General features: G+C 31.4%; 1 protein-coding gene across 1 annotated transcript; it reads left to right on the top strand.

Moving 5' to 3' along the window:
• Positions 1–867: 867 nt before the first annotated feature.
• LOC133690883 (cathecol O-methyltransferase 1-like) lies at positions 868–7663 on the top strand. Its single transcript, XM_062111153.1, has 5 exons — positions 868–1307; positions 1484–1794; positions 2207–2271; positions 2361–2793; positions 7415–7663. The coding sequence occupies exons 1-4, from the start codon at positions 904–906 to the stop codon at positions 2658–2660; spliced, it is 1080 nt and encodes a 359-aa protein (XP_061967137.1). The 5' UTR covers positions 868–903; the 3' UTR covers positions 2661–2793; positions 7415–7663.
• Positions 7664–21273: the final 13610 nt, after the last annotated feature.

The raw sequence follows: 21273 nt of genomic DNA, 5'->3' as shown, positions 1-21273 counted from the left end.
TCAATTTTTTTTTTATTTTTGAGATTTGATCTCTATTATTTTGATTATTATTTATTTTATTTGAGATAATTTATGAAATTATTTTTTTTTCAATTTCATTCACATTCAACCTTTTAATTTGTAAGATTTATTCCTCATTATTTTAATAAACTTTAAAAAAATTATACATTAATAAGTTATTTTTCAATTCATTTTTCATGACATAAACAAACACTGGAAATTGTTTCCAACTTATTTTTCATTACACTACCAAACATTAAAAAATAATTTACTTTCTCGAAATTCACTTTCCAAATAGAAACTATTTTTCAGCAAAAAAAAAAGAGCTAAAATACAACTAGATTCTTGATATCATTTAAAAGAAAATACAAAAAAGAGAAACAAAAGCATTACAAGTGTGTTTTTTTTAGAAAATAAAAATCAAACATCTAAACTATATCATTTAAAAGAAAATACAACATAATTTCTTCTAAAACACTAAAACTATTACATGTCGTGTCAGACAACCTATTACTCTTTTGATTATTTTCATGTTAGCTCTAATGAGTTCAAGTTAAATGTTTTTATATTTAAATATCTAAAAAATATTATAGAAATGTTAAAAAACTCATTTACAACTACAACACAATCTCTAATGACTGTATTAGTTAAACATTGTTCTTACGACATTTTTTTTATTTTTTTTTGTTATAATTTACAAGAATCTATTTATTTTTGCGTTATTTTTTTCAGTATTCTCGATTAAATCAGTTTTTCAGTTTTTTTTTACATATTTAATAAAAAGATTACTTCATTGTCAACTATTTCATCCAATCTTCCATTATAAATACTTTTGAAGCCGAATATTCATAAACCCATCCGGTTTCTTCTATCTAAAATTGATCGACATCCTCAAAAAACATTATGGCATCTTCTATAGAAAACCACGTCAGTCAAGTTGATGAAGCGAAAGATGAAAACTTTGGATATGCCATGCAACTAGCTTTGAGCTCAGTGCTACCCATGACTCTACACACGGCGATTCAGCTTGGCATCTTTAAGATCATAGCCAAAGCAGGTCCAGATGTCAAACTCTCTGCTGCAGATATCGCAGCCAAGTTGCCAACAGATAACCCCGATACACCAAAGATGCTGGACCGTATTCTAAGGCTCTTGGCTAGCCACCAAGTGCTTTGTTGTTTTGTCGATGGCTCGGAGAGGTTCTACAGTCTGGCTCCTGTGTCCATGTACTTTGTGCCCAACCAAAATGGTGTTTCTTTGGCCCCCTTCATGGCCTTGAATCATGAAAACGTCGTCTTACAGAGCTGGTTTGTCACTCCCTATCTATTGTCACATTTTTTCTATTTAATTTTTGCTTGCTTCAATTTACTATAATAATATTAGTAAACAATGTACCTCTTATCATCACTTCTCTCCCCTATCTCTCTCTATTTTGTTGATAAGGGCAGCTAGCTAATCTCAATGTTTATCCGTTTCCTGCTAGGTCTCAACTAAAAGATGCAGTTCTTGAAGGAGGAGTTGCGTTTCACAGAGTCCATGGAGTACATGCCTTTGAGTACAATGGCTTGGACCCTAGGTTCAATCAGGTATTCAACACAGCAATGTACAACCAAACCACTGTTGTAAATGGAAATATGCTTGAGAAATACAATGGTTTCAAGAACCTGAAACAGCTGGTTGATATTGGTGGTGGCTTGGGACACACTATGAAGGCAATAACCTCTAAATATCCCCATATCAAGGGTATCAATTTCGACTTGCCACATGTTATAGAGCATGCGCCGGCCTATCCTGGTATGTTTTGTTCCTCCTCTCCTTACGTTTAATTTATGGTAATTGTTAAATTTTATTCTTTCTGGTTCCGCTGATACTTGCTCATGTTTCTGTCAGTGATTAAGGTTAATCAAACACTGTGGGAAAATTAAATTGACAAATTGAGAGAATTTAGGAAAACATGATAACATGCTCCGTATTCATTAATGAATCTGCCTGAAACTTCAAACCTCGTATGACCAAAATCTGAAATTTGAGGTGCCACAATCTAAAACATGACAAGCCACACATATACTTTACCCATAAAAATGTTTTCAGTGAACCCAAAAGAAAAGAAGAGAAGTTTGCAGAGAATCACAGGCTTTACAGGATAAGGAAAAGACTAGACAATGAAAGACTTGGTCATAGATGTGGGAACTGGTTTCTCATGCAGGTGTGGAGCACGTGGGAGGAGATATGTTTGAAAGTGTTCCCAAAGGAGATGCCATTTTCCAGAAGGTACCAAAATTCTGACGGCATATAATCTACTTGCTCAATTTTAGACACCAAAATCACTAATAACGACTAATGGATATATAATCTTATAGTGGATACTCCATAATTGGAGTGATGATCACTGCTTGAAGTTGTTGAAGAACTGCTACAAAGCTATTCCAGAGGATGGGAAGGTAATTGTTATGGAATCAGTTCTTCCGATCACGGCCAAGACAACCCCTGCTGCGAAAGCGATCTCGCAACTTGATGTACTGATGATGATGTCTCAAAACCCAGGAGGGAAAGAACGGACTGAAGATGAATTCATGGCCCTGGCCACTGCAGCTGGTTTCCGTGGCATCAAATTTGAAACCTTTGTTTGTAATTTTTGGGTCATGGAGTTCTTCAAGTAGATTACTGTTGAAGTTTTTAATCTTGTGTTTGATTGTGTTTATTTGATGATTTGTAGGTTGATTGTTGATTTGGGTAGTAGGAGAAAAAAGGTTTGCATAGAAGGTTGAAGAATGGAGAGAGTTGCAGAAAAAGGTAATTCTTGTATATATTTTCCACACACAACATGCTTGACAAAATGCCCCTTATAAACTGATTTGGGGAGAACACACGTATTGTGTGATCTTTTACAGCCTTTAACAGCTAGGCCTACAGAAAAGCATTTAATTACTTTTTTCTTTTCTTAGTTAATTACAAATAACTGAAATGCAACTAACTAAACATTACATAACAACTTTCTTCAGCTTCTTCTTTTCCTCCTTCTTTACTGTCAACTTTTCCCTTCAATCTTCTGCATTTGCTTATTTGTAAATCCAGCTCAGCAACTTAATTACCAACAGCCTCTCCTAAGTTGCTGACTGGTTTAACCCCAAGAGTCAGTCTTAGATAGTTGAATCTGTCTTTAGGTAGAGCCTTGGTGAATATATCAGCCAACTGGTCCTCACCCCTACAGAATTGCATGTTGATCAACCCTTCTTTCAAAGATTCCCTGATAAAGTGATATCTCCTGTTTATGTGTCTTGTTTTCTGATGGAAAACAGGATTTTTGGCCATCGATATTGCTGACATGTTGTCACAATACAATGGAGTTGCCTCAGCCTGCATCTCTCCAAAATCTTCAAGCACAAACCTAAGCCAAATGGCTTGTGCCGTGGCTTCAGAAGCTGAGACATACTCAGCTTCTGCTGTTGACAGAGCCACTGTGCTCTGTTTTACAGAAGCCCAAGAGAACACACCACTTCCAAAGCTAAAAGCATAGCCTGAGGTACTCCTGCTATCATCCTCACTGCCCCCCCAATCAGCATCACAATAACCGATTAGAGTAGCTGATTTGCCTCTTGTGTACTCAATCCCATAGTCTAGGGTACCTTGAACATATCTCAATACCCTTCTAGCAATCCCCATATGTTTCTTTGTAGGGCAACTCATGAATCTTGATAGTAAGCTTGCTGAATACATTAGGTCTGGCCTTGTTGCTGTCAAATACAGCAAGCTTCCCACTATCCTTCTATACAACCCTTCATCTGCAGGTTCACTGCCATCTTGCTTCTTTAATTTTTCACCCACGGTTAGAGGAATTGCAACTGGATTGCAGTCCTCAAGTCCGAACTTAGTAAGTAGAGACTTAGCATACTTACTTTGGTGAATAAAAACTCCTTGATTGGTCTGCAATACACCAATCCCTAGAAAGTGATGAAGAAGCCCTAGGTCTGACATTTCATACCTCTGCATCATCTCCCTCTTAAACTCAGTCATCATCCTTTCACTACTTCCAGTATACACTATATCATCAACATATATTGAGATAATGATCTGGCCTCCTTCACTATCACTTCTGGTGTACAAAGTTGCTTCACTTGCACTCCTTTCAAATTTGCAACTTGTAAGATAAGCATCGATTTCACTATACCAGGCTCTAGGGGCTTGTTTAAGTCCATATAGAGCCTTGTATAGTTTATACACCTTGTGGCTGGACCCCTTCACTTCAAACCCCTCGGGTTGCTCCACATACACCTCCTCGTCAAGCATTCCATTTAGAAATGCTGACTTAACATCTAGTTGGAATAATTTCCAACCCTTTTGAGCTGCCAACGCAATGAGAGTCCTTATAGTATCCAACCTTGCTACTGGAGCAAAAGTCTCATTGTAATCCACCCCTGGTTTTTGAGCATATCCCTTGGCTACAAGTCTAGCCTTATGCTTGTGTATGGACCCATCAAGATTGAGCTTTGTCTTGAAGACCCATTTCACACCTATCACAGGCGCATCAGAAGGTCTGTCAATCAGCTCCCAGGTATGATTCTTCTCTATCATCTCTAATTCAGTTCTCATTGCATCCTGCCAGTCTTTACTCTTTGCTGCTTCTTGATAATTTTCTGGTTCAATGAAGCTCATGTGACATCTATTATAAATGTCTTCAATGCTCCTTAACTTCACTGGAGTTGAACTAGGTGATGATCCTTGACTGATATTCTCAACTGATTCTGTCACTGAACCATTTGCAGGTGAGCTTAACTGATCAATGCCATCATAATTCTGTGCAGCATCTACATTTGTTTCTTCTACTTCACTCTCTTCTTTGTTGCATTCAAACCTTAGTTGCTGTGTGACTGATTCCATGTGATTTTCAGTCCAATTCCAGAACCTGCTCTCATAAAAAACAACACTTCTTGACAGCACTATCTTCTTTGAATCCAGAATATACACCCGATATCCTTTCTCACAACTTCCATAACCCATAAGCACTCCCTTCTCTGCCTTACTGTCCAGTTTCTGTCTTAGTGCTGCTGGAATGAGTGTGTAACATACACACCCAAACACCCTTAAGTGTTTAATTCCAGGCTTCCTTCCCGTGAAGGCTTCAAATGGTGTCTTACCCTCCACAGCTGATGTAACACACCTATTTTGAAGATACACAGCAGTATTCACTGCCTCTCCCCAGAATTCAGTGGGTATTCCTTTCTCAATCAACATTGATCTTGCCATTTCTCCTATGGTCCTATTTCTCCTCTCAGCCACTCCATTCTGCTGAGGAGAATAGGCTACTGTGAGCTGCCTCTCCACACCCAGACTTGCACAATAATTCTGAAATTCATAGGAGGTATATTCTCCTCCTCTATCACTTCTCAATTTTTTTAGAGAGTAGCCACTTTGTGTCTCAACAAGTATTTTAAATTTCTTGAAAACACTTAATGTGTCAGATTTATTTCGGAGGAAATATACCCAACACATTCTAGAGTAGTCATCAATAAAGGTAAGAAAGTACCTATTCCCACCAATTGATTCTGCCTGCATTGGTCCACAGAGGTCAGTATGCACAAGTTCCAGTGGATGTTTGGCTCTCCATGCTTCCCCTTGATCAAATTTCTCTCGGTGATGCTTCCCTTTTACACAGCCTTCACACACATTCCTTGAATCTGCTATCACAGGTAAGCCATACACAATCTCTTCCTGTTTCATCTTCTTCATACTTGCAAAATTTAAATGGCCAAACCTTCTATGCCATGTCCAAGAATCTTCATTAACTGATGCTTTCATAGCTGCAGGAGTTAAAGATTCCAGTGCAAGGGGAAAACATCTATTCCCCTTCATTATTACTTTTGCAAGCACATTCTCTAGTTTCTCATCATCAAATATTACTGCCTTGTTGCCCCCAAACAAGATGTAGTAACCATGTTCCATCATTTGACCTACACTAAGTAGATTCTCATCCAAACCTGGGACTAGCAGCACCTCATTTATGTATCTTCTGCCCTTTTTGGTTTCAACAACTAATGTTCCTTTTCCAGTGGATTGAACCAAATCTCCTGAACCCATTTTCACCTTGCAAGTGATACTTCTATCAACATCAATTAAATTCTCCTCTTGAGAGGTCATATGATTACTACATGCACTATCAATGAACCACACATCTTCATTCTTTATGCTGGCAGCATGACATGCATAAAACATAGTGCTTGTGCACACATCTTCCTCCTTTGCACTATTAGCTAGCTGCTTGTTGTTGTCACAGTCTTTGGAATAATGTCCAAACCGACTGCATTTCCCACACTTAGGCTTCCCCTTATATCTACATATTCCGAAATGAAATTTTTGACATACAGAACATTGAGGCTTTGTGTTTGTTTGATTACCTCCACCTCTGTGCTGTGAACTGCTGCTGCTACTTACAGTTCTGTTATTCCAGTTTGTGTTGTGACTGAAATTGTGATGATTATTCACATTTCTTCCTTGAGACCAGCCCACATGCCTTTGATCATGTCCCTGCCATCTTGGACTAGATCTCCCCTGCATAGCCTTGTTTGCAGCATGATTATAGCCCATTTTGAGACTACTAAATGCCTTTTCAGTCCTTGTAACCTTATCTTGTTCATCATGCAGGTCTTCCCTCTTGTCAAATACTTTGACAGAGGCTATAACTTCTTCCACCTTCAGCACATCAAGGTCCCTTGTCTCTTCAATGATAGAGACAATGGACTTGTATCTCCTATTTAAACTCATTAGGAGCTTCTGCACAATCCTAATCTCAGGTACATCTTCTCCTAGAGATTTCAGACTGTTTATAGCTTCAAAAAACTTAGAAAGATAGTGTTCTAAGCCTTCTCCTTCTGACATTCTCATGTATTCAAACTCTGCCCTCACAGCTTGCAATTTCACAGACCTCACTTTCTTATCACCTCTATACTCTCTTTTCAGCACATTCCATGCTCCTTGTGCAGTATTCTCATTCCTTATTCTAGGAAAAAGTTCATCAGTCAAGGCTCCTTGGATGAGGCTCAATGCCTTGGCATTTCTTATTTTGTTTTCTCTGAAAACAACTTCTTCAACTATGCTGCTCTTAGTTTCACCATCTTTGCTCTCGGTTTCATCATTCTTCTTATCTTCTTTCTCATATTCTTCTTCTTTCACACTTGAACCTGATTTCATGCCAAACTCAACTACATCCCATAGATCAAATGCTATGAGGATTGTCTCCATCTTTACTGCCCAAAAGTCATAGTTCACACCGTTGAACTGAGGTGTTCGTAAATCTCCACTGGACACCATCTTTTCTGGAATTTTGTGTTTTCAGTCCCTTGTTGATCAAGTTACTGCTCTGATACCATGTTGAAGTTTTTAATCTTGTGTTTGATTGTGTTTATTTGATGATTTGTAGGTTGATTGTTGATTTGGGTAGTAGGAGAAAAAAGGTTTGCACAGAAGGTTGAAGAATGGAGAGAGTTGCAGAAAAAGGTAATTCTTGTATATATTTTCCACACACAACATGCTTGACAAAATGCCCCTTATAAACTGATTTGGGGAGAACACACGTATTGTGTGATCTTTTACAGCCTTTAACAGCTAGGCCTACAGAAAAGCATTTAATTACTTTTTTCTTTTCTTAGTTAATTACAAATAACTGAAATGCAACTAACTAAACATTACATAACAACTTTCTTCAGCTTCTTCTTTTCCTCCTTCTTTACTGTCAACTTTTCCCTTCAATCTTCTGCATTTGCTTATTTGTAAATCCAGCTCAGCAACTTAATTACCAACAATTACTGCTTAAAATTGCATTTTGCAGAAATTGGAGTATGCATTACCAGTTTCTACCAGAATTGAAGCGTTCATGACTGCCCGTGTGGAACGATATTTATGGAATAAATAAAATAGCTGTTCATCAGCTTTTAGCATTCCCAAGATAGAAGTTTGATGAGCTACATGCTTTGCGAATAGATATTGTATTTTTGTTGCATCAATGCATTCCTATCCATGTATGAACGTAAAAAAAACAAATTAATAAGTTGAATAATAATAAGTTGTGATTGTGGATCCCAAATAATTATAAATGATTGGTGTATATTATGAGTGTTACGTTCAGGCATTGGAACTAACTCTATACTAATAGCTGGAAGGAGCTTCATTGTTCATGAATCGTGATCTCTTCATTTTTTTTCTTTTCATTTTTTTATTTTTTTAAATTTTTTTTCCATATTTTTTTATTGAATTCTTCTCTGATCTAATTTCATCATATAAAATTTTAAATTATTGTAGAAAGATAATATTTAAAGATAAGAGAGGACTGTAATGTAAAGCATGAAAAAAAAATGCATGACCAATCTCAAAAGTGTTAAAATTTTGATTTTGATTCAAAAATTTATTTTATTTATTTTTTAGTCCTTAGATTTATTTTGAGTTCATGATTATAATTTTTATTTTAGCTAGAAATCACATTAGCAATACCTTGATTTTTTTATTGAAAGGAATTTGATGCAATATATCATCATTTTTATAATTAAAAAAAATACTATCTAATATTTATTATATTTTGATTTTATCATTAAAAAAATTTCTATTAAAAGACATGTTAGTAATGTTTAATTTTTTTTTTACATTGAAAAAATAAATAAATCTAAGATTTGTTTTAACATTAAAATTAATTGTATCGCACTCGCAGCTTAGCTTATGCATACTTGTGTTTGGTATTGTGGTAGCTTTTGTGGTTGTAGTTTGAAAAAAGTTGTTTTATAAAAAGTACTTTTGGTTGAGGTTGATTTGGTATTTATATAAGTTTGGTTAAAACAGTGGTTAAAATTAAGGTTGAACAAAAAATAGTTTAATGTGTTTGATTAAGAATGCTTTTTAAATTGAGGAAATAAAATAACTAATATATATATATATATATATTAATGATTTTAAATTTAAATATTATAGATTTAACTACTCCTATCACATCATGAAATAAATAATACTTTATATAAAAAATAATATTTTTTATTATTTCATTAAATTATCTACAATTCCATTATGTAAAAAATTCATCCGACAAGAACTACAGTTTTCATGATTTTTCAAGCGTGCAATAAAATTAGATAAAATATTATCTGGAATAAAATTCAGATTACAGTGCGAGTGAATTTAATTCACTCTACACTAGTTTTTCAAGTAAAAACAATATTGCTCACATGACAGTGCGAGTGAATTTATAATTGACTACACTGGTTTGTCGAACAAAAAAATACTGTTCACGTTACAGTGAACAGTGCAAATGAATTTATAATTCACTGCACTGGTTTTTAAGAAAACAAAATACTGTTCATGTTAACGTGAACATTATAAATGAATTTATAATTGACCGCACTGATTTCTTAAAAAAAAATGTTCACTTAAAAAAAAAAGTACAAAGTAGAAAGCAGGTGAGAACTGCTTTGATTAAAGCTGCGTTTGAAACGCAAAATACATTGGGCCCATTAAAAATAATTTGCGTTTTTAACTTTACCCTACAATTGTTTGGCTGTGATTTCTTCAAACACATTCATCATTTGTAGTGGGTTAACTAAACTACTACAAGGGTTATTACATTAGTTTACGAAAAAAAATATTGTTTCATGTTAACGTGAATAATGCAAAGAATTTATAATTCATTGCACTGGTTTCTCAGGGAAAAAAAATTATTCACTTAAAAAAAATAAACAGTGTAAAGTTGAAAGCAGTCGAGAACTGCTTTGATAAAACCTGTGTTTAAAACATGAAATATATTGAACCCCATTAAAAATAATTTGTGTTTTTAACCTTACCCTACAATTGTTTGGCTGTGATTCATCATTTGTAGTAGGTTAATTAAACTACTACGAGGGTTATTACATTAGTTTACGAAATTTGGCATCATTTCCTAACTTATCAAGTCAAGAAAAGTCTGATAGGTGGATAAAGCTTTTTTTTTTTCTAAACAGACGGCGGACGAGTTGCGTGTGGTGTCATATAACCTATTATTCTTTTCATTATTATCATGATAGCTCTATTGATTGAAAATTAAAGTTTAAATTAAATGTTTTTAACTTGATTTTATACTAAAATATCTAAAAAGTATTCTAGAAATGTTAATATAGTCATTTACAACTACAATATTTTTATAAAATATTATTATTACAATATTTTTATTTTATTTTTTTGTTGTAGTTTATAAAAGTGTGTTTGTTTTTGTGTTATTTTTTTATTTTTTATTTCAAATAAAGTTTTTTAATATTTTTTATTATTTTAATGTGATGGTATTAGATATAATTGTTTTTAAAAATAAAATATTTAAATATATTTAAAAATAAAAATTACTTTAAAAAACAACTAACACCACAATTTTAAAAAATAACTTATTGATTTATGCACTCATCAATTGATTTGAGATGAAATGAATGCTTGTTTGATTTTTTTATGAGGGTTTTATCAAGCATGAACACATAAATACCTATGAAATAGTTTGAGATTGAGGAGATTTTTTTTAATTAACTTTTTGTTTTTATTATTTTTAAAATTTTTAACATTAGCATGTAAAAATCATTGAAAACAATACTAAAAAAATATCATTTAGCTATTGTTTTAAAGCCAAAAGAATTTTTAAAAAGCACCAAGAAACAAAAATAAAAGCACTCTCAAACACCCCCCTAAATAAATAAAATATAAATTTGGCAATTAAAATAAATAAGATTAAAAATGATTCATTAAAAAAAATAAATGAAATGTTAAACACAAAATATGCGGTTTTGTTTTAGTAATGACATATTAATATATTGTTGTAGCAATTGAGTTATGACTCCTTTGCAAACTGACATGCTATGACACCAAGAATCAAAAAAATATAAAGTATTGGAGTTTAGTTTTCATTGAGTAATTTTTACGACATGCTATGACCTCTTTTTTTTTTTTTTTTTTTTCTGGTGAAACATGTTTCTTATAAAATACAACTAGACTCTTCATCTTTGTTCTGCCGCAGATCGAATCATTTTAAAAAAAATACAAAAGGAGAAACAAAAGCATTACAAGTGTTTTTTTTTTAGAAAAATAAGAATCAAACATCTAAAAAAAATACATAGCCAATCTCAAAACTCTTAAAATTTTGATTTTGATCTAAAAATTCATTTTGTTTATTTTTTAGTCTTTAAATATATATATATAAAAAAAACATTGCTAGAAAATAGCAAAATAGAAAGAAGTTGTCACCCAGTCATATTCCATACACAAAAAGGAACAATATTTGTCTCAATGAATTTTCCTTTTCGAGAAATGAAGGTGGCATCTCCTTATAATAAATTGGGAAAAGTAGATTAGGGTCCATTTGTTTTTTTATTTGATTGATTTTTTATTTTTAGAGTGATTTTAGGGTATTTTTGAGGTTGTTAGGTGCTTTTTTAAGGCTCATATTATATTTAAAGATGTTTTTTAAGCAAAAAAGAGTTGAAAATTAGTTTTTTAGAACCCTAAAACTTGATCCTAATTTTTTTATCATAAGATATATTAGATGATGTATGTCACCTATCATTATAGGTGACTTGTCGCTATTTAAAAAAAAAACATCTCTACTTAATAATAATAAAAAAACTATACCCACACTTGGGAATTTTATTTTATTTTTTCTTCACTAGAACAATGCTTTGCTTTTGCCTTATATATATATATATATATATATATATATATATATAATTTTTAATTTCATCCTTCAATAATTTAATTTTTTTTCTTTGCACTTTCAGAATTTAACATGTGTTTGGTGAAATTATGCTTAATGATTTTTTTAAATATTTTTATATAAAGTTATCATGGTTTAGTAAAATAGATCTTTTATATCTGATGTGGAACATATTGTAAATATATTGTAAATATTCACTTTGCTCCTTCTAGCCATTATTCCTCAATCTCCTGTGTTTTCTTTTTGTTCCCCTTTCTTTATTCTAATTTTTTGTTTCTACCTTCGATGCACCATGTAACTTTGTTCCCTTCTCTTTGATTCTGATTTGTTTCTTCCTAAATAAAATAAATAAATAAACTAATTGTTGTGTGGTTCTTATCTCCTTATGCTGTCTAAATCTGTCTCTTTGTTCATTTACACTATTATTAAATTCGGGATTTCATTTTTTAAGTAACTTTGGCTACTTGTCCAAGACAAAGTAACCACAAAAAATTTTCTATTCCAGCATGATTACCTAACTCTTAGGACTTAGGAGTCAAGATGTGTTTTCTACAATAAAAGCTTGTAATCTTCAAGTCACTTCTTCATTCACTTCATTCACTGCCACTTTACTTAGAATATATGGATGAAACTATTTTCTAATCGGGGCTTTTGCAGTGTTTTTTTAAAATATGTTGATGATATATACTACCAATGGTCTTCTATAGTTAAAGACAAGCAACAGAATCTCTCATGACAGCTTTTTTTCTTATGTATTGTTTGGAATCTTTAGCTTCACTGAAATAATGTTATTCTTAATGACGCTGCTCCTAACCTTCAAATTTGTTTTTTCATGGTGCGTCAAAGTATTGTTTTATGGCTGAGACTTGATTCCAACTCTTTAGAGCTTAATATAGAGTTGCATTTGTTTGCCTAATTCTTTCCAATTAATCTTCTAACAGCTTCACCACTTTCCTTCATTGCACCACTCTCTATTATCACTACAGGGAAAAATTAAACACCAAAATAGTCTCATATGAAAATTAGATTTTTAGGGCCCATAAACTTATCCTGATTTTCAATCATCCGATGGATCAAATAATGCAGGTCACTTATCACTATAGGCGACTTGTCTCTATTTTTTTTTAAAAAACAAGCATCTCGTCTTAATAATAATAAAACAAGCCTATGCCCACATTTGGGAATTTTTATTTTATTTTTTCCTCACTAGAAAAATAAGAATCAAACATCTAAAAACATAATTTTTTCTAGTTTGTTTGAAAATGTGGTTGCGGTTGCTTTTTAAAGTGCTTTTCATTTAGAAATATATCAAAATAATTTTTTTTTATCTTTCAAAAATCATTTTTAAAATTAACGCATCAAAATGATCTAAAAACACCAAAAAATAATATTAATTTAATTCTTGTGTCACAAAGTGCGTTTGTTAATATTAATTTAATTCAAAGTGCGTTTGTTGTTGATCGATCTTGATATTTTTGGGCTCTAATTTGCTGGTTTGTCTTTCCTTGATTTGTGCAATGGAGTGATTGTCCATGGAATGCGTTTCGGCAAGTTATGCAGATATATTGTTGTTTATGTTGGGAGGGGTGCTTACTATACCTTTTATTCATCTAGTTAGGACTGGTTTTTGTTAGCTAGCCATCCCATCAACTTTGTGGATGGGTGTATCGATCGACAAGGGTCCTCAATATGCAACTAGGTTAGGTAATGACATGTTTCTATTTGGTTTGGTATGACTTATTTCTACAAGTATGTATGTAACCAAGTGTGGGCCAAATTAAGAAGTACATGATTTGGTCATTGAGTTGCCATAATGATACACAAGGGAATGATGAAGTTTAGAATGAATGAAAGGAGGGTTAGGATACATAATAAAAATGATCCAATTTTATCAAAGCAAACTTGACAAGTTACGTGGATTAATAGAAAAAAGCAATTGAATTTGTGCATCCTTAGAATTAGAAAAAAATGAAGATGATGTGTGGGAACTTATAGTTTTCCTTACTTAAAAGAGGTTAAGAAAGAAAAAAGTACAATCAAACATAATAACAACCGAGCAGCCCAATAACAATTGCACTGCATTTCAATCAAGTTTGCAAAAGCTTCACATCAACTACTAGGTAGTACTTAATCAGCAGGCTTGTAATTAGTAGGTTTGTAATCTAGTAAGCTTCGAATTTTCATTATTAAGAAATCTAGAAAACATCGAAAATATCAATTTATGCTTTTTTGTCAAGGCATTTCAGTTCGTGGTTGTAATCGAACCGAAGATCATTCAATGAGTATAAATTCTTTAATCCTTAATTATTAAAGTTTTTATTTACATTCATAGCATTAAAATATTTGATTACTTCTCATTAATGAAATTATATTATGGCATTGTTATAAGTCTAGAATTACAAATCTAGAGTTATGATTAAGGTCTAGAATATAAATTTCATAAATTAGACTTTCTATTCAAAATTGAGATAGAAGTAAAGTCCTTTTAATTGAGATAAACACAAAAGAACCCACAAAATAATTGGCAACCACACTAGGAGTGTCATATTTATTCTTTGAAACTATGGCACTAAAAATATTAATATTACCGGAAAATGTAGAAGAAATAGAAGAATTAGTTGATCTCTCTATTAAATAAGGAAATAAATAATCAATCTTTTAAGGGGAAGAAATATAAAATAAAAAAGGAAACAAGTATATGACTATAGAAGAGAGATATTTACTCTTTGAACGGAGAGCGGATGATGCAAATAAGATGCTCAAAGAGAGATATAAATATCTTTATGAGAAACCTAAAAAGAAATATAGAATCGATATAAAAATGATTGAATATCATTTAAATATAATTGTAGTAATGAAGAGATTAAATCATGTCATTTCAGAGTCTAATGTTAGAAAAATAAAAAATTCGTGAAATAAGTTTGGAGCATGAAGTAGGAAAATTAAAAAACATGAAGAGAGGTATAAATGTTTTTATGAAAAAACTAAAAAGAAATATAGAATCAATATAAAAATAATTGAATATCATTTAAATATAATTGCAGTAATGAATGAGTGATTGTCTAATGTTAGAAAAAGACAGAAATGTAAAATAAGTTTGGAGCATGAAGTAGGAAAATTACAAAACATGAATAAATAATATTATAAGAGAATGATTAAGGCTCTTAAATATGTCAATGCAAAATTAAACACCAAAATAAAATAAAAAAGGAAATGATGAAGTGATTTTTTATTTAATTATACTATGTTGGAGACAGTGAATAATATTTCTAAATAAATAGTAGTTAAAATTTTAAACCATTTAGATGTGAAAGTTGAAAGAGAATCAAATCATTGGAAGTATGATCATAAACAAAATGGGAAGCCTTTAATAATAGAGGAAGCCGAGAGGAGTTCAAAAAATAAATTTATTAATTGTAAGAATTCATCACTAAAAGATATAGATGAGATTATGATTCCAAATAACCTCGAAATAAATGGACTTCCAAATAAAATTAATCCAGAGTATATTCTAGTTATAATGAAATAACCTTATAGGCTTAGATTTTAACAAATACATAGGCCAATATATAGAAAACCATATTTAGATTACATTGATAGAATATATATTTATCCTAATAATTTCAAGTTTCCAAAGTTTACTTTATTTAATGGCTAAAGAACTGTGTTTGCTAGAGAACATATAGCAAGATTTTTTTGCCAATGTAAGAAAGTATTTGATTCTGACTTTTTAAAATTAATATCATTTTCAAATTCTTTAACTGGAGATGCTTTTACTTGGTTTATAAAATTTCCGTCAAATTCAGTCCAGAGTTGGAATGATATGTAAACAATAATCCAAGCTCGCATCTCTATAACAGAATTAGAATTTGTTTTGGCTAATTTGGTGAAATTGAAGCAATATCCTGAACAAATTGTTAAATGTTATTTAGATAGGTTCATGATGCGATCTTGGCTACGACATCAAAGAATTCATTAGGAGTGTCTATCGGGTCTATTTTAAGGGCTAAAACGAAGTGGATTCAAGAAAAGTTTGATGAGCTAAGTCAAGAGGTTTGAGTTAAAAAGGTTCAAATCTTCTAATCTAAGCCTTTGTCTACCTTTTGGTTCATATTTGGAGCTACAAAAGAATTTTGGATGTGATTCCAATTGGATTGGAAAATACACATTTGTACTTTTCTATCCACATATGGTAGGCCTGTTAATTCATCCGTACAAGAGAGAACAACTTGTTTGAAGTTGGGCCTAGACTTTACGAGCAAAGTGCGAAAACAAAAAAGATATTATTTCCTTAAGAATTATGGATTCCATTTACTATAAGGAGTCCTTAATTCTATTGGAAAATTATATGGCAACCTCTGACTTACTTATTTTACAAAGATTCCATATCAAACAACAAGAACTAATTAGTCATAAATTAATTTTTATTTTATAAGGCATCAGGATTTTGTTTAGTATGGATTCTTCAACAGTTATTTCTCCTGGGTATTTTTCAATATCATATATGGCAAAGGATGTAAAATAATCTTAGACTATTATTTTGTTTATTTTTATTATTTTAAACCTAATTTTCATTAATTTGAGCTTTATTTAAATTGGGTGCATGTTTGACCAATTAGTTTTAAGGTTTACATACAAGTACTTTTATCTATGGATTTTATTAAGTTTTGAAAATAATAACAAAGTTGCTGCATTTTGTGTGTGCTCTGTAAGTTATTTTCATATTTTGATTCTTGATTGAAATACTTAAATTTATCGAAGGATTGACCAATTTTCGTGGCGTTTTCTATACTTCTCGTTCGCATCTTGATATAAGTGGAAGGTGGGGGTGGTTTTCTTTACATTCTTGATTTTTCAAGATAAGGTTCTTGTTGGATCAATCTTAAATTCAAACTTGATCTTAGCTTTCTTAGGAGGATATCAATTTTTATACGAGTTTGTGGATCTTTATATTCATAGGATTCACATCAATTAATGGAAACAAGGAAAAATGTTTGGCTAGAATTCTTGAAACAATTAATGGAAGCAAGGGAAAATTTTTGGCTAGAATTCTTGAAAGGGAATTTATTATGATTACTAAACAAGGATTAAAATTAGAGTTAAGAAACAAATTCATAGGAATGGAGTCCAAAGAGATATATAAATTGAAAGTTGATGCAACCATATTATTCGATAGTTTCACCCACATTTAACTAGTGTGTTGCCTATGTTTTATATATAAAATGTCTTGATATTATTTGTTTTACGTTTTGAAGGCACTTTTGGATGAAAGATGCAAAAAGGAGTAAATTAGAGATAATTGCCAGATTTGACCTTCAGTGGATGTTTTATGCAGAGCGTGAGCTCTAGATATTGAAATGAAGTGATTCTAGTGGCAATAAAAAGTTAACATCCATACCTTTCTGTAAATCTAAGGCAAGAAAATAAAATAAGGAAGAGCATGGAAATCGCAGCCTTCAAAGTCAAATCTCACGATCTGCCAATGTTGACCTTCGGCCATTCCAACTTGAATATCTGGAGCTACAGAAGTCCAATTGATGCAAACTCAATTGTTTTGGATTCATGACTCAAATTTGTATAAAATTGCCAAATTTCAGCAAAAAACGATGTCATATAAGGGAGATATGATTTTTCAAAGATGACATCTGAATTCTGTCAGCAAACAGGTTTCGTGAAGAAACGAGTCCAGATTACGTTCTGAAGCATCTAAACCGATATTCAAGTTTTTATTTCAGGAATTTAGCTCCCCTAAGTGAAAGCTTGAAGATTTCATGGAAGACTAATGCTCCTTTTTTTAAAAAATAGTTATTGAAGTACTTAAATGTAAACAATCTATTTAATGGAGGATTATTTTGTAAAATAGAGACTAGGGTTTCCTAGGATATAAAAAGAATGAGAGAAGAGAAGGGGGGCAGCCAGCCAAGAAGAGAAAAACACCCCCTTCCTCTAAGAAACCCTAAATTATGCATTCTTCCTTTTTTTTTTTTATTAGTTGTTCAACAAACATGCAAGACTAAACACTTTTTTTTGGTTGCAAGGACATGAAAACCTTTAGATTTCAAGAACTGTGAGATTTATTTTACTTTTTTTTTCCAGTTTATTAGATGAATATGTTTGTTCTCCTATGCTTATTTTTCCTATGATTGTTTATTTTAATAGCTAGAACGGACTCTAAGTTATTATTATACACAATCTATTGCTAAGTTTGATATCAAAACTGGAGTTATGGTATATGAACTTGTGAAGCAATTGAGTTTAATAATTATGGCGGATCTACGTTATTAATCTTAGGGAGAACATTCAATCAAATCAAACATAGACTGCAGACAGTTATGTTTTCTTGATTAATCAACTTATCTAGTTCTTAAGGCTGCCATTGAATTAAATTACTAGTGCGGTCACTATGGTTGTTTGATGGTTAGGATTAGTTATACGGCGGATCCGTTAACTAACCAATGTTAAGAAGAGATAAATATTCAGAATATAAATTGATGTTTTGTTTCTATGATTAGTTTTGATTTCTGTAGGTGGATGTGTGCTTGTGACCAAGGTTTGTTCTCTTGATAATTTTTGAATTTTATTAAATTTCATTTGATAGTTTTCTGTTTTCTTTTGTTTTAGCCTAGATAACGTCCAAACCCAAAAAAAAAAATAGCATATCATCTAGCATAAAAATCTGACTTGAATCTTCCGCGTGGGATCGACGTCCCTTGCTTGCTCTATACTATCTTGTGTGTTGTGTTTGAAGCTACGGTAATTAATTTGTGCGACTGTGACATTGCAACAAAAGTAAGGACTTCTGGACAGAAAATTATTGAAAGAAGTAGATAAGAGGATTCCAAATTTTAAAACTTATTATCAAGAAAGTACATGTAGATGTCGTAGAGTTTGTACCTGGTGCACCTGTAGTTTATGATATTTTGACTAAAAATAATACTAAAGCTTTAATGTTTTCGAGATCGATGAGGAAAGATATTGATATGAATCACATGATCACGTAGTCATATATAGCTGTCCCACTTCTATTCCTAGAGGATTATCTTGTTACACCACTTTAAAATAGTGCTGCACTAGCTTTGCAAACATAATTTACACTTAAAATGTTTAATGCTCTAGTTTTTTTGGATTATTAAGTGCCCGTTTGGTAACGTAGAAAAAAATGCTTTATGCTGGTAGGACCTACTAAAATCAAAGATTGTGCTGCAGGTTTTGAGAAGCAGCATTTTGCTGCTTCTCGTGACGGAGGAACCACAACAGCGGAGCATGGCTCCATTGTTGCACTGTTCACTTTAGTGAACAATTTTTTTTTTATTTCAAAAAACCAATGCGAGTGAATTAATTCACTGGCACTGTTCACGTGAAAAGTTTAGTTTTCTTTTTTTAAAAAAAAAACTAGTGCAGTTAATTGATTTCACTCGCACTGTTCACGTGAACGCGAACAATATTTTTTTTGTTTTTTAAAAAAATTACTTTAAAATGAATTAAATTTGCTCATACTGTAATCTAAATTTTATTCCTGATAATATTTTACTTAATTTTATTGCAAGCTCAAAAAATCATGGAAACTGTAGTTCTTGTCGAATGAATTTTGTATGTAATGAAATTGTAATTTTTTTTTAAAAAATAAGTTTTACTCGAAAAACTAGTATTTAATATTATTTAATAACGCTATATAAATTAGAAGAATAACGTAGCATTTGTGAAATTTGATCACAATTCCAATTATGTTTTTGCCAGGTCCGACCTAGTTAAAAAAAATCAGTTTTTGTTGTTGCGCGCTTAAAAAACCATAGAAAATATAGTCATTGTTGGATAGATTTTGTATGTGATGACATTGCATATAGTTTAATGGAATAATAAAAAATAGTTGATATCAATATTATTTATTTCATGATGTAATAACAATAGTTAAATCTACAATATTTAATTAAAAATCATTAATATATATATATATATATATATATTAATTATGTTATAACCTCAATTTGAGAAGTATTTTTTCACCAAACACATTAAACTATTTTTTGTTCAATCTCAATTTCAACCACAGTTTTAACCAAACATATATTTTTCCAAATTAACCTCAACTAAAAGTACTTTTTATAAAACAACTATCTAATATTTATTATATTTTGATTTTATGATTAAAAAAATTTCTATTAAAAAACATAGTAATTTTTAACAGTAGCATGTAAAAATCATTGAAAAAAATACTAAAAAATATCAATTAGCTATTTTTTTAAAATCAAAAGCATTTTTAAAAAGCACCAAGAAACAAAAATAAAAGCACTCTCAAACACCCCCCCTTAAATAAATAAAATATAAATTTGGCAATTAAAATAAATAAGATTAAAAATGATTCATTCAAAAAAATAAATGAAATGTTAAACACAAAATATACGGTTTTGTTTTAGTAATGACATATTTATATTTTTCTCTATTAATTGATTGTTGTAGCAATTGAGTTATGACTCCTTTGCAAACTGACATGCTATGACACCAAGAATCAAAAAATATAAAGTATTGGAGTTTAGATTTTTACTGAATAAGTTTTACCTTGTGGATTACATTTTGCAAACTAACATGCTATGACCGCTTTTTTGTCTGGTGAAACATGTTTCTTTTAAGGTGTGCTAATTTTCTGGAAAGTGAAAAATTACTTTTTAAATTTTTTCATGTTTGTTTTTATTTGTTATTAGAAAAATTGGTCAACAGAAAATACTTTCCAGTCAAAGAAAAATTTGGATTGGTTTCCAGAAAAATATTTTCTTTTTATTAACAGAAAAATTTGTTAATATTAATTTAATTCAAAGTGCGTTTGTTGTTGATCGATCTTGATATTTTTGGGCTCTAATTTGCTGGTTTGTCTTTCCTTGATTTGTGCAATGGAGTGATTGTCCATGGAATGCGTTTCGGCAAGTTATGCAGATATATTGTTGTTTATGTTGGGAGGGGTGCTTACTATACCTTTTATTCATCTAGTTAGGACTGGTTTTTGTTAGCTAGCCATCCCATCAACTTTGTGGATGGGTGTATCGATCGACAAGGGTCCTCAATATGCAACTAGGTTAGGTAATGACATGTTTCTATTTGGTTTGGTATGACTTATTTCTACAAGTATGTATGTAACCAAGTGTGGGCCAAATTAAGAAGTACATGATTTGGTCATTGAGTTGCCATAATGATACACAAGGGAATGATGAAGTTTAGAATGAATGAAAGGAGGATTAGGATACATAATAAAAATGGTCCAATTTTATCAAAGCAAACTTGACAAGTTACGTGGATTAATAGAGAAAAGCAATTGAATTTGTGCATCCGTAGAATTAGAAAAAATGAAGATGATACGTGGGAACTTATAGTTTTCTAACTTATAGTTTTCCTTACTTAAAAGAGGTTAAGAAAGAAAAAAGTACAATCAAACATAATAACAACCGAGCAGCCCAATAACAATTGCACTGCATTTCAATCAAGTTTGCAAAAGCTTCACATCAACTACTAGGTAGTACTTAATCAGCAGGCTTGTAATTAGTAGGTTTGTAATCTAGTAAGCTTGGAATTTTCATTATTAAGAA

Source organism: Populus nigra, chromosome 4, assembly GCF_951802175.1.
Source record: "Populus nigra chromosome 4, ddPopNigr1.1, whole genome shotgun sequence".
Classification (NCBI taxonomy): Eukaryota; Viridiplantae; Streptophyta; class Magnoliopsida; order Malpighiales; family Salicaceae; genus Populus; species Populus nigra.
Note: the sequence above shows the minus strand (reverse complement) of the source record. Positions and strands in the feature narration are given on the sequence as shown.

What these genes read in the sequence shown, in the direction of transcription:
- LOC133690883 (XM_062111153.1), top strand. Translation starts at nt 904, where the DNA reads ATGGCATCTTCTATAGAAAACCACGTCAGTCAAGTTGATGAAGCGAAA. An exon ending in AACGTCGTCTTACAGAGCTG is followed by an intron (nt 1,308 to 1,483) that starts GTTTGTCACTCC and finishes GTTTCCTGCTAG; the next exon opens with GTCTCAACTAAAAGATGCAG. An exon ending in GAGATGCCATTTTCCAGAAG is followed by an intron (nt 2,272 to 2,360) that starts GTACCAAAATTC and finishes ATAATCTTATAG; the next exon opens with TGGATACTCCATAATTGGAG.